The sequence below is a fragment of the Pteronotus mesoamericanus genome, unplaced genomic scaffold (assembly GCF_021234165.1).
Source record: "Pteronotus mesoamericanus isolate MK-2021 breed Mesoamerican mustached bat unplaced genomic scaffold, CSHL_Meso_final scaffold_174, whole genome shotgun sequence".
NCBI classification, from domain to species: domain Eukaryota; kingdom Metazoa; phylum Chordata; class Mammalia; order Chiroptera; family Mormoopidae; genus Pteronotus; species Pteronotus mesoamericanus.
Window position 1 is genome coordinate 10280276 of NW_026555309.1, and position 14190 is coordinate 10294465.

At 40.4% G+C, this 14190-nt stretch overlaps 1 protein-coding gene across 1 annotated transcript in view; it reads left to right on the forward strand.

Moving 5' to 3' along the window:
- Positions 1-14190, forward strand: part of SULF1 (sulfatase 1) — a 158797-nt gene that overhangs the window by 86794 nt on the left and 57813 nt on the right. Inside the window, exon 5 of the mRNA XM_054590235.1 lies at positions 8045-8284. Within this exon, the coding sequence (XP_054446210.1) occupies positions 8045-8284 (240 nt within the window). The remainder of the gene's footprint in view (positions 1-8044; positions 8285-14190) is intronic.

Sequence of the window (14190 nt, forward strand, 5' to 3'; positions counted from 1 at the left end):
GTGAACTCTGGATAACCTCCATTTGCAGCACAAAAACTATGTTCTTCTTAATAGTGTATACTGCCTGACGGAGATTTTTGCCTAGTCTTTTGTAATGTTCTCATAATTTTTTATGACCCTTACTGCTATAGACTTTAGGTGGGCTTCTTTTTTTTACTCTCTTAATCATTTTTAAGTGTATAGTTCAGTACATTCACATTGTCGTATAACCAATCTCCAGAATTTCTTTCATCTTATAAAATTAAAATTTTCTTCCTCAAGAGCCATCCTAATGGGTGTGAGGTGGTATTTCATTGTAGTTTTGATATGGTTTTTGTTCTGTTTTGTTTTGTTTACTTATGTTAAAGTACTTAAATAAATTTTCACCTAAGCAAAACTTTTTGCACCAGTAATACTCTAGGCAACTTTGGCTCCTGTGCCTCCAGAAATATATAACAGACATAGAAAAGGCCTAGAAAAACAATTAGGAAAATTGCAGATTAATTTTCCTTTTGGGAAAAAAAATAAAACAATTCTACCTCTTTGTCTGGGAAGACAAAGTCTGAGAAGCATTTTAATCAAAGTTTATAAAATCAAGCTGGGAAGGAAAGCTCTTCTTCAGGAGGAATGGGGGCTACGCCTTCAATTCTGCCTGAGGACAAATAAAATAAACTAGTACTTTGTGAAGGGAGCAAGACATATAAGGAATTTGTTAATAAAAGTGCTAGAACCTTGCATGTGGATAACGCTTTATCTTGTTCCGAACATTTGTTCTCATTATTGCATTTTATTGTCATCCCACCCAACTTGAGTGGGTAGGACAAAGATCATTATTCCAGCAGAAAACTTAATTATGTGGTAAGCGTAAATGAGGTCAGTGGTCCCTATTTCTGGATTTGTTTTTTCTACAACTTAAGAGGTTGTTCAGGTTGTATAAATAGTTTAGGTTTTTATACTAAGCTAATGGGTGGAAGATTAACACTATTTGAAGCTAGGGAAAACTCATGGACATAATTAATATGAAGTTTGGGATGATAGAACCTCTGGGGATGGAGTGGTAACCAAGAACCTTGACAGTGTCTACATTTTATTTTATAAATTAAAAAAAAATATCTGAAGCAACTGTGATGCTAAGCTTTGATAAAGCTAGGAGACGTGTTGTTTATATTATCATATCGCTGCACTTGGGATATTTTATGAATAGAAAACAGGAAAATTAGAAATGCCTGTGGGACTACCCTAACTTTCAAGGACTAGAGTCAAAAGGATTAAGTTCTAAATCTTTCCCAAATGTTTCCTTAGTACCATCCTGAGAAACAAACTATTGAACTGACTGGCCCATCGGTCTGACTCACTGTGGCATTCCTTATATTCGTCGGAAATAGGGCTGATGCTAACATCCCAGTAATGCTGACCCCACCAATGCTTCTCTTAGATCACAGCGGAACTGAGAGACCACCACTACATGGAGATCGCTTTTTTAAAGCAGAGGTCACAAATGGGATCTGTAGCGCAGAGCGGGCGCATAGATGTGTTTTTCTGGACGAGCATACTTTTTTTAAATCAAGGCAACATGTTAAAAATCAGGTGATATTATGTTTTAAGAAAAATCCAGATTTCTACTTTTCTTAAATGCAGAAGAGTGGGCAGGGCGTGCATTCCCGGGAGGCAGCCATCTGTTAGACTTGAAGGGGAGTTGACGCTGCCCCCGTGAAGTGGGGCATGTCCTCCCCAGGTCGTCACAGCCCCCACAACTGTCCATGGCTCCCAGCACTTAGACCAAGGAGCCATTAATCATCATGCCCATACCGTGGTCTTCCTTAGAGTCAGGGAAAAGGACTGTATACCCACGTCACAATCAAATGGGAAAAGACAAAAATCGCGTGACATTTTTTTATACCTGCCTGCCTCTTCTTGCCTACGTTCTCTGTCTCACTCTGTAGACATTTAATTTTCATCCCCTGAAGAGATTAGGGTCCCCTTTTTATGGCCTTTTGATCTTTGGGGGAAAATATAATGAGTTTTAGTGACCCGGAAACACTCCTGATAGATTTATTATCTGTTTCTTGGTCCCTTCTTCCCCCAACTTGATTTTCTGCCTCTGGTTTTAGCTGAAGCATCTGGGGTTTTTTCCCTACCAATTGCATAGCTGGAGTAGAAGAAGGTATACTGTTTTATTATGTTATTTTTCTTATGCTTTCAGAACCAAAATATTCAGTAGACCAATAAAACCATTTCTAGTATGAGAAATGTCACTTTTTAAGGTTTCGTCCTGCATAAAAAAATAGCAATGATGATGTGTTCAGTATTGACCATTTATATATTTAAAGCATTAGCCTATCCCCATTACAAAACAATGACATATAGAAACAACCATTGTACAATTAATAAGAGTTGTGTTTGCTTGTTGTTGTCACTCATCAAACCCTGCACCATTACAATCCACACAGGGACATGGGAAGCCAGGTGTGTATGAATCCCACATGCCTGGGATTTCCTTAGGGAATGGTGATGACAATAGTTATTGAATTTCGAGGTTTGTGAGTTTTCCTGGACATGATAAATAGCCTTGATGAAAATGTTAATGTTTGACAGTATAAAATATTGAATAATTAAGCACTAAGAAAGTTGCATTAGGAAAGGTAAAGCTTTGCTATAAAATTTAACATGTAAATAAAGCCATTCAGGCTCTCCATGTGATTTTGGTTAAGTCATTCAGATTAGTGGGATTTCTTTCTCTTCGATCTTTTCCATATAGGTGATTCAGGAATAAATAAGTCAGAGTGTGTAGAGTGACTTAAATTCCTGGCGTGGTTCTGTCCAGCCCCAATAACCAATCATTTAGTCCACCCAAAGTGCTCCTCTTGGAGCCTGGATTTGTAACTCTGCCAAACTCGCAAACCTGGTGGATCTTGCAGGATTCCCGAAGAGTGTCCCTTCTCCCCTCCCAGTCACCGCTGACCTGGCAGCATCCTGGCTCATGGCCAGATGCTGTCACAGCCTCCCCAACCCTAGAAGAGCAGTGGTGGATGTCCCCAGTCCCAACCCGGAACTCTGGCATTGGGACAGCTTTTCTTGCCGGTCCTGAGACCTAAGTGGGGCCTGGACCTTCCCTGTCCTCAAGCCAGCCCAATTAGCAGTGCCCTTACACCGGCTGCTGGGCCTGACTTCAGCCCTTCATTGCATCCCTGCCAGGCGTCCACCTCACAGGACAACTTTAAATGATAATGAAGTCAAACTTCTTGCTTAAATAGGGAGGGCAGTTTAAGTGGCGGTGGGGAGAGAATTGCTATTTTGAACTATAAGCCAGCATTAACATTTTACGTCTTAGAGAATAGGAGAAGTAGTTTGACTTCTGTCTTCATCTACTTGGGCTGCTATAACAAAATGCCCTTTATAGGCTGGATGGGTTGGTGGCTTATAAACAATATATCTTCATTTCTCACAGGCTGGAGGCTGGAAGTCCAAGATCAAGGCACCAGCAGATTTAGTGTCTGGCGATGACCCATTTCCTGTTCATAAGTATCTTTTCACAGTGTCCTCACATGGTAGAAGGAGCAAGGGAGCTCTCTGCAGTTGTGTTGTGTTTTGTTTTGTTTTTTAATAAGGGCACTAATCCCATTCATTAGGGCTTCACCCTCATCATCTAATCATTTCCCAATGGCCTTACCTCCTGCTACGATCAGTTGGGGCCTTAGGTTTCAAAATAGGAATTTTCAGGGACACATTCAGTCTGTGGTAGCCTATTTACTCTTATCCCACCTTTTGAAATTGAGATGTAAATTACAGAGAGGGAGATGGGAAAAGCAGGCGAAAATTAAACATGGGGTTGAGGTGAGCTTACCTCATCAGTACTGTGAACTAGTAAGGGAACTGTTATCAGCTTCATTTTACAGATGAAAAACACAAACTTTAGAAGAAGGATAAATAACATGCTCAAGCCAATCTGTGGCAAAATCAGATGTTGTCCCACAAGTTCAAGTACAGGGCTCTTTTTCTTCTCATTCATATCTTCCTAAGCCCTGCTGTGGGAATACTGTTTTGAGACCTCTGTCTTAAGCTTCATAACATTCCTACGGAATAAGTGTTCTGATAAGTAAGAACCAGCACAATTTGCATTTTAGGTACCAAAGGCCTGAAACCCAGTGAGGGGAGGAGCTTCAGCTTAAAACAAAGGACATTGTTAACCTTCCAACAATAGGACAGAACATTGTCCCATCTACTCCCCTCAACAGCCATAAATGCATAATTATGTTTTATTACAGAATAGTTTTCAGTAGCATTTTTTCCCAATGACACATCAATGGTTCAATCACATGGCAATAGATGCAGTGCAATCACATGGCAATAGAGGCAGTGTTATTGACCAGCAGCAATCATTGCACAGCCATGGAAAAGAAGGCGCTTTGTGCTTACCTCGCTGGTGCATAGTAGCTCAACAGAGAGAGGAGGTAGGATCCCTGCACCCCACCCTCTGCATCTATCCAGGCAATCCACTGAGATCAGAGGCTGCGTGCAACACCAGTGTGGCTGTCAGCTACTGAATGAAGACAGGCTCGTCGTCAGCCCACTCACCCTTCACCTGGGCCTCAGCGACTGAGACCCCTTCAGCCCTCAGGAGGGCGGAAGGCAGGCATTAGTGTCTGTTAGTATCTCCCCTAAGAGGCCAGATGAAGCAAAATCTGAGACTACATAAAGGGAGGGATATGTTGACTGCAAGCAGACATCGTTTCTGTTTCTCTGTCTTGAAAACATCAATGTCACAGCCAGTGCTCAGCCTCCATGGGACTGAGGAGGCAGTCTGTGGAGCAGGCTGCCTGGATTTCTATCTGGGCTCTGTGTGGCCCTATGCACATTATTTGAGCCTCTACACCTCAGTTTTAACATCCATAATATGGGAATAATACCTAGCAGCGCCACTACAAAGGGTTATTGTCAGGGTTAAATGAGTTGATGTATGTGGAGCTCTTGGAGAACCTAAGAGTAAGTATAAAATCAGTGTTTTCTTTTCCTGTCTGCAGCACGTCATAGCCTTGGAAATGCTCTAAGCCACTTAGGTCACTTAAAACAAAGCAGCTGTTAAAGTCTCTTCCAGCTCTAGGCTTCCCTGATTCTCTGTGCAATCTAGAATACTTCTCCCAAGTGTGGTCCACAGACAGGGAGCTTGTTAGAAATGCAAATTTGCAGGTTCTTCCCTGGAATTACTAAATCAGTATCTTGGGGTGGGCCCAGAATTCTGTGATTTAACATGTTCTCCAGGTGATGTTTAAAGTCGAGGAAGGACTGTCTCAGGATCTTCTCTTTCCTGTGAACCTTCAATCCAAGTGCTCACTTCCAGGAACCCCAGTGATGGAGCCGCAGTGGTCACGGTGATGGCAGGGACCAAATGCCTTCACTGACCCCTTTGACATAGGGACTAGCTGGAAGCAGAGCATTGGCAGGGGTTGTTGGGGACCTCAGCACAATCAGCTCACTTAGTTAAGAAAAGAGTGATTCTTAGAATGAGGTGAGTCCTGGCTGGAGCCACTCCAGAGGTTTGAAATGGGCTAAGTTTTAGCCTGTTTTTATATTATTTGACCTTAGATCAGATTTCTACCTACTGTCCCATATTTGCAGTCTAGATGAGGCTGTAAACTAGAGTTTGTACCTTTGTGATTCAGGACCTTGAACAATGGCTTCCAACTGCATTTTTTTTTTTAAATTTGAATTCATTGAAGATGACAAAGGAAAGTCTGAGAGCTCATTCTTTGAAATAAAGAGACTATTAGGGAATGAAAATTCATCAACAAATGTTTTCCAAGTTTTTTCAAAATTCAGGACATTACAATGAGCAAGCACTGCGGATATCTGAAGAGGAAAAGGGACTAAGTGGTAGACTTGAGCATGTACCTGTCACTCTCTCCCAGACCCATGTCCCTGGTCATCTACTCCTCTCCAGGATGCGTCCCCCTGTAGGATCAACCAAAACAAAATGCAGTATTTCTAAAATGAACCTCTCTGATCTATAGGGCTTAATTCTTTTTAGTAATGCTTTGACCATGGTGAAACAATTATTTTGTCAGTCTTTCTTCCCATGCTGAAAACTTTGAGGTACCAGTCAACTCATGGTCTTCCGACGCATTACAAAGGCTCCTGGATCTGCTTTGTAGAGTCACTCTATTTTAGTGACACTATCCATTACAGCTTCTTATCATCTTGTGGCCTGAAGGCTTCAGTGACCTCTGGGCAGTATCCGTGGTGGGCCAGCCTGTTCCTCCTCTGCAGTTCCCCCAAGGCCACATTGCCACAGCAACACTTCTCAAAGGCTTTTTTCTTACCATGTTGTTTATGCCTTTGGCAAAGAAACTACTCTGCCTTTATTTTGTCTATTCTATCCAATCCAAATATCTCTACCCAGCCTCCAGGCTCTTCACTAACTCTGCTTCCCACATTTCAAGAGAATTCTCCATGTGCTTTTCAATTCCAGGAAATCAATGTGGTGTACTCATCACTCCACTTCTTCGCATCCTCTCCACTCTCCCAACAAGCCACTTCACCCATTGCACATTGTCCGCCCTCCCTCCATTTGCCCTCAGCTCTTATTAAACATTCACTCCAGGTCCTGTCTAACTTCAGAGGGACTGCTACTGCCATATTCACACTCTTACGTACACACGTAGCTTTGCAAATACCCCCAAGGATTTTTATATGTAGATTCTTTTCTAGGTAGTTTACTACTGAAGACCAGTAGCAGCGGAGAAATTTCCATTTCCTTTGTTAATGCTACACTTGGGGACCAGCCCAGAGTGCAAAGCTGATGGAATGTTCAGCATGAAATGGGTGCTCATGACATGCTATTCTCTGATTACAAAAAGGTGGCAGGATCTCCCGAAGATGCCACCCAGGGTGTCTTCAAAACAGCAGTTAGGATCCTCCTAAGTGAAGTATATTGTAGGGAGTTCTAATGAGAGCCAATTAGAAACCCTTCTGTTTGCATATGTTTCCCGTGAATAGCAAAAGCTAGTATGTGAAAAAAACAGGCAAACTGTGGCTTTTTGGATGGTGGCACACTTCTCCGCTGCGAGTGCTTGCCTGGTTTGCATTACGATTTCCTTCCTTGCTGGAAAACTACATAGACTTTCTCCCTTTCTTTGGAAGAAGTGGGACCTGTTGGAAATGTGAGGCTCCGGGATTCAAATGCAGTGGGCTTGGCTGTGTTGCTCTGTAGTGCATTTCTTGACAAGTTCTGAAAAGACTATTGAATGCTGGCCTGTGCTTTTTTTCTGCAGCATTTGGATGTGTTTCAGCTGCAGTGTTTGGCTGGATAGAGTAATCGAAATAGAATTTTTTTCTTCCTCAGCAATCTTATGTTACAATTTTATCTTTTACAGTTAAAATGAAATATTTTTCTACCATGCATGTACTTTTAAGTGCAATAGAATCATAGCTCTTTCACAAGCAAACAACCTCTCTCTTAAAATTACATGTAAACAGGTGAAAATATAAACTGGTGCCATCCTCATAACAAAATTGTAGGCATTTGGTGAATTTGCTAGAGGATACCAAGTTACACTGAAGATTTATTTTAATTAAATTCAGGCATTTTGGAGGGACTTTTACTTAGTAGGAAAAAGGTTTCCCTCTTTTATTTCACATGATTAAAACACTATATCTAGTCATCTTTGCAGTGTCACTAGCTTTGTGCATGTGTGGTGGGCTGGGGTGTCTGAGGCTCTGTGCAACAGGCTATTGTTCTCTGTAATCTTCAAAGGGCGGCTGGCCTTTGAATCTGCTCCGTATCTAGAATTCTAGCTTTAATTATCAGATTAGCCTGCATTTTTTTTTCCCTTTGTGATTAAGGAGAGGAGAAGCTGAAATGTGTTTATTATTCTGCAAAATACTTGAGATGGTAGGAACCCAGATGTTTAATTTTATTCTGGAAATGAGAGCTGGTCAAATTAATAGACTTCTTCAAACCCAGGGAAGGAAATTAAAAAATCAGGAGGACAGAGTCAGTGAGTGACAAGACATAACTGCTGTTCATGTGGTGCACTCTGCTAAGCAACACTGGAATCGTGCCTTTCAGGGTCCCTGCAAGTCATGAACAAAACGAGAAAGATTATGGAACAGGGAGGGGCCACCTTCACCAACGCCTTTGTGACCACGCCCATGTGCTGCCCCTCCCGATCCTCCATGCTCACCGGGAAGTACGTGCACAACCACAACGTCTACACCAACAACGAGAACTGCTCCTCCCCCTCGTGGCAGGCGATGCACGAACCTCGGACTTTTGCTGTATACCTTAACAACACTGGCTACAGAACAGGTAAAGGGTGACCTTTCTGGCCCGTGACCGTGTGATAAACAACTTAGACACAGGAAAGTGCAGTGTGTGATGAAATATAGGAAGTTCCAGTCAATTCCTTGATGAAACTGTTCAGGCTGTTCTCGTCTGTATCAATATCCTTCCCATCCCTCACTTTTTCACTCTGAAGGATGTACCAAGGAGAGGTGCCTCAGAGAAGAGTCAGAATGATTCTCTGTGGACATGTTATGAAAGTGTTTTACCCATCAGGGCACCTGGCACTTGGAATTCTCCAGAAGAACCTCCAACAGATAAGTTTGCACCCCATTTGCCTGCTTACCTCAATCTCCCAAGTCTCAAGGGATCCTGGTACAGCTTGAAGCTTGTCTTAGATGTTGGTAAATTTCTGCTGATCGTTTCAGTAAGAAATCAACTACTTAGCCCCTCCCCCAGTGTCTGGGATATAGATGATCATAATCACTTACTGAATTAATAAATCACTGAATGAATAAACCAATGATGTGTACCTTATTGATGCATTTATGTAGTCATTCAGAATTTAATAAGATTTGGAGTTTTTTTAAGCTTAAGCTGTGGCTCTTTGAGGTTTCCAATGTTCACCTCCATCTTCCAAGGAAGGAAGGCAATTGCTATACTTCCTCTCATTGTTTAACCTCCATAAGGCAAGAGGAAGGTTTGGGTTAGTTGGTCTGAAAATTGGGCACCTCTTTCAGGAGAGGTCATGAACATCATGCCAGTCTTTCTAAGAAAAAAGCAAGACTACGTCTAATAAGGTTGCTCCCCCGACCCCCTGCCCCCTGCCCTCTGCCATAACGTGTATTCTCCGAGCATTTAGATGCTGTCGGCATTTTTTCATGAAAAGAAACAAGGATATTTCTAGAGGGGCTACAGTACAAACAGATTTTTCAGAACCAGAACAGATTTTTAACTGGATTTATTCATAAGAACTAATGATGTTATCATTAAAGCTTATTGGAAATGATTTTACAGATTCTCTAGTCTAAAGATTTAAAAGTAAAGGATTTCAGGTAAATGTATTCTGTTAAATCTCGTCAAAAAATGCAATCAATCTTTCCCACCGATCTCAGGAAACATGTGGCCATTTGCTTCTCTGCAGAGCACCCCAAGGGCACTTAATACTTGTTATTTATAGATGAAAATATTCATTGTGAATACGACAGCATTGTCATTCACAAATATTTCAAGATAGCCACTCATAGAGGAAGATCCTCCCATGAATCCCATGGGTGGTTGCTTATGCTTAAGAAAGAAACTAGGTTACTCAGAGTGCCTCATCCTGAGTGTGTTTTCTCACGTAAGTGATTTAAATTTATAGCACCTTTCATCTGAGAGCTCTAAAGCAATTTGCAAATCCATCAAACATCCTTGTAGGTTTACAGACAGCAAATGCATTTGGTTCTGTTTCGTAACTGAGGTAGGGATTTCAAAAACTGTGTGACCTGCTCAGAAGCAAAATCAACGATGATCCCCTAATGCCTGGTTCCTGATTCTTACCACCCAACTTTCTTTTGTTCCTGGAAAATGTTGTGTGAGATCAGGACCTTTCAACTCCTGGGCTCCCTATAATTTTATCCCCAGCAGAGGGGGATTGAGGCTGTTACTGTATCCAGAGCGATACGGGATGATGTCGGTGATAAGCACAGATGCGGGATGGCTCAGAGCACCCTGCCAGGCCTGGGAGTGCTCAGCCAGGGTTTGCTAATCTGTTTCAGGGCTAATCCAAGAAAGGGGGAAAAGAAGATGTGAATAAATTCTAGAGACACGGTATACAGCAATGTGACTACAGTTGACAAGATTGTATCATGTACTTGATATTTGCTAAGAGGGTAGATCTTTAGTGTTCTCCCCACAGCAGGGGGAGGGAAAAGAAAATGGTAACAGTAAAGTGATGGATAGATTGAGTGGCTTGGTGATGGTAAATATTTCACAATGTTTATGTATATTGGGCCATCAGTTTGTGTACCTTAAATATAGACAATTTGTGATTATCCTTTATAGCTCATTAAAGCTGAGGTGGAAAGAAGGGGGGAAACGAAAGAAATTAGATACCCTATACTGGACATTTTAGCGAAATTTTCTCACCTAATTCTCACAGAAACCTTGAAAAAAAGGATTTGTCCACGTTACTAATGAAGAAATAATTACTCGAGAGAGTTTGCTGTCTGAGAACACAGGCTAGTCAGTCACAGAATGAATCCAGCACATTTGATTCCAAAGTCTTTCCTCTTCCCATTGTCTTATTTCTTTGCATGTGTATCTATCATGCCTCACTCCAAAGTGCCTTACAGAGACACATGAAACATAATAGGATGCAGCACAGTAAGGACCTGGGCAAATGGAAATGAAGAGAAATAGTTAAAGTCAAGGCAAATGTTGGTATACAACCCGCATGCCATGGAGTTACAAAGAAAGGCTGTGTATTTAAAAACAAGCTTCCTGTTGCGAAAAGCAAAAATGGAAACACCATCCATTACACAAAGTACCCTGGGTCACAAAGATATAAACAACTCAGTTGCTTCTAAGAAGCATGATGTATTCTGATACTTGTTTTAATCATGCTATGCTATATCCACCCTACAAAGGATTGCAAGAGCTTGAATAAAACTCAGGCATAATTTAGTTCGATTCCCTTATTTTCAGATGAGCAAACAGGCCCACAAGATTAAGGTGGCTTGCTGAAGTGATGTTCTGATGGGAAAACCGGGCATTAGGGCTCTTCCCAGTGTGCTACCCTAACTTCATGGTTAGGTCTCGGGTGAGGCTGCACATCATAAGGCTTTGCCCATGACAAGTGTCTGACCGTTTATTAGTTCAGGTGTCTTATCATGGGAGAGGAGATTTATTCTTGGAAACCAAGGTAGATTCTGAAGCCAACCTTCTCCCCCGGGGTCTAGACACTTAGGTAGTAGTGGGATTTATAGTGAGTCATCCTATGAAATAAAAGGGATTTTTTAAAGGGTAACAAGGACTTACCCAAATACTTAGTGCAGAAAATAAATTCTGATGTGCTCGTTAGTAAATCAGAAAAATTATAAAGGGAAGACTAACATGGCAATGATACCAATCTGTAGAATTTAAATTTATCTTTGATGGGGACATATTGAAGTGTCTGAGACAATTGAGAAGTAAGGATGTCTTTCTACCAATAATTATTGATCTAACCAGGGACAGTGACACAGTTGAAAATAGACAAATAAGCATATCAAGATGACAGTCATCTTGGGAAATTAAGAGACGTGGTGAGTAGGTATTAAATCAGCGTAATTATTTATGATCCTCTAGACTAGTCAGAAAAGAGTCACTTATATTTTATTCTTTTCTTAATAATGAATATATTATTTGGAGCATTTAGCTGAGAACCTAAGAAAAATAGTGAAGGAAACTGAAATATGTATTATACATAAATATCCATTGAGAGAAAAGCACAAGGCAGCAATCAGATTTATGAAGAACAGCTCAGAGAAGACAAATTACTGAGAGACTTATTTTGGGAGGAGTCCAGAATACATGGATTTAAATGAATCGAATTGATCCAATATTATATTTACTGTTGTATGACATGATTTTTCTTTTTCAGAACTGAGGCATATTTTTGGACTGGCTGTAACCTAAATTTTTCTAAACTTACTCATGGAAAATATGAGTCCACAACAGCTTAAATGTTCAAGAAGGGGAAAATACAGTAACATGTCTATTGCATTTTATGCTCTGACAAGTGAACTGGGAATGACATTGGATTATCTATCATAAAGATGAATATCCTGCCTGACTTTATGCTCAGAATGTTTTTAGTTTAAATTTCTTGTGAGGGTATAGACATTCATGTGAAACCTGGCATAGTTTTAAGGGGAAGGCAATAATCCACGTTTCAGAGGTAACACCGAGTGTTAGCAAAAACCCTGAACAAAAACTGAGGACACCTGGAGCCACGTCCTAGCTCTGCCTTTAGTTCACTTTGAGAACTTGTAGAGAGGCCAGTTTTCCAACAGATAAAATGCAGAGATTGGACTGGAATGATTCTGAAGTTTCCTGCCCAAAATTATACTGTAATTTTATTATAACCACTGTAATTGTTATATTGAGTCATGTAAAAATGTTCGTGTTCAAATTATAATCAGAGCACATGATACATGAAATCGCATATGAATTAAATTTTAGTCTGCCTAATTGTACTATACATATCACTGGAATGGAAGGGGCAATATTTAACAGAGCGCTACGATAAATCTTATTGTAGATAATTCTTTTGTAGCAAAACAATTCGACAAATTAGTCAATTTTCTAATTTCATGTCTTTTTATATTATAAAATTTATGTTACTTATGACAAGTATATTCTCTAACGTGGGATTTTTTTTAAATGTAAAGTTCACTGAAAGTAAGACAAACTAGTATTCTTATTTTTATGAGTTACAGTATTATAGATTTTTGTGTTAGGTACATAAACATAGATATTTATTGAACAACGGCATGCTTAGAACTACCCTAGACACTGGGTATGAAGGGATATAAAATAAGATCCCTGTCTTCATTAGACTTAATAATCAAACTGAGGAAACCAAAATCATATATATAAGTTGACATAAGAGGAAATCATAATTTTTAATTTGTTTAAAATTACGTATATTTTTAGTTAAAACCAGTGAAATCCTGTAACCCAAATCTATCAATTACAAAGAGTAAGAGCTCAGTTAGTATATCATTTGCTATACTAAATAAGATTTAATTTCTCCACAGCATCAGAAATCTTTTGTGTCGTTATTATTGCTGACTTAAAATAAACGCCTTGACTTTAGATAGTTCAAGGAAATTTTTCTATGTATTATGGCACAGAGAGTGCTGGAGAGAGTAGCATGACCTAAAGTCAAAAATAATTATAATCAGGTCTTTGTGATCTTTCTCCTGACACTTCACCCCCACCATCACCTTCTTCAACAGCTGTGAATGGGCGTGTTCAGTGGCCTCCTGGAGAAGAAAATGACACGGTGGCATGTTAGTGATATACTCAGATAGTACAGTACAGAGATAAGTTGAATGACCAGTATCAAAGGAGAGAATGTCTTCAAACTACATGTAATATAATGGCAACATGGGCAAGAAAGTGAAATTCACCTTAGGGAAGGAGAAAGAGATTTAATACATCTGGAGGAAAACAATTAGAAGCCCAGATAATCAATTGCAGAGCGCCGCTAGGAAGCGTAATGTTGAAAGAGGCCAGGGTGATTATAGATGAGTCTCAATGTCGGGAGGCAACAAGAAAGGCCAGAGTCACTTGAAGCTGCCAGCACTGGGGTGTTGCTTCATGACGCATGAGGTCCCAGTCTCTCTCTCAGAACAAGTGTGATGGGTGAGGGCACATCTGGAAAACTGAGTACATTCTTTACACTCCATTAACACAAAGACTCCGAAAACCTGGAGGGAGTTCTAATGTGAATAACAAGCACTGCAAAGAGACTCGCAGGAATAGTTTATAAAGGGAGGATGAAAAGGAAGGGAAGAGCCACGGAAATGGGTAGAAAACAGTACAAAATAACCTCAGAGGGAAGGAAGGGAGGGCTTGGCATGGCTGCCCTGAGAGGAAAAAACAAACAAACAAAAATCTGAAAAAATAAAAAATAAAACGAAGAGTAGCAGGAAAACTTTTAAAACTAATCAAGCGGGGAAATGGAAGCCAAATGCGAGAGAATTTGTTGTCGCAAAATAAGTCAGATCAGGAAAGAGAAATACTGTAACCTCTCAAGAAAGGTTTGCAAATGCACAAGTGCAGAGCTCTAGAATGACAGGTCCTTGCCTTGCAGAATGGTAAATTATTTATAATCAGAACACAGACTTCAAAGGATAAAGAGAATGGTGATGCTAATAACAATAGCAGTAGAAGAACTTAAT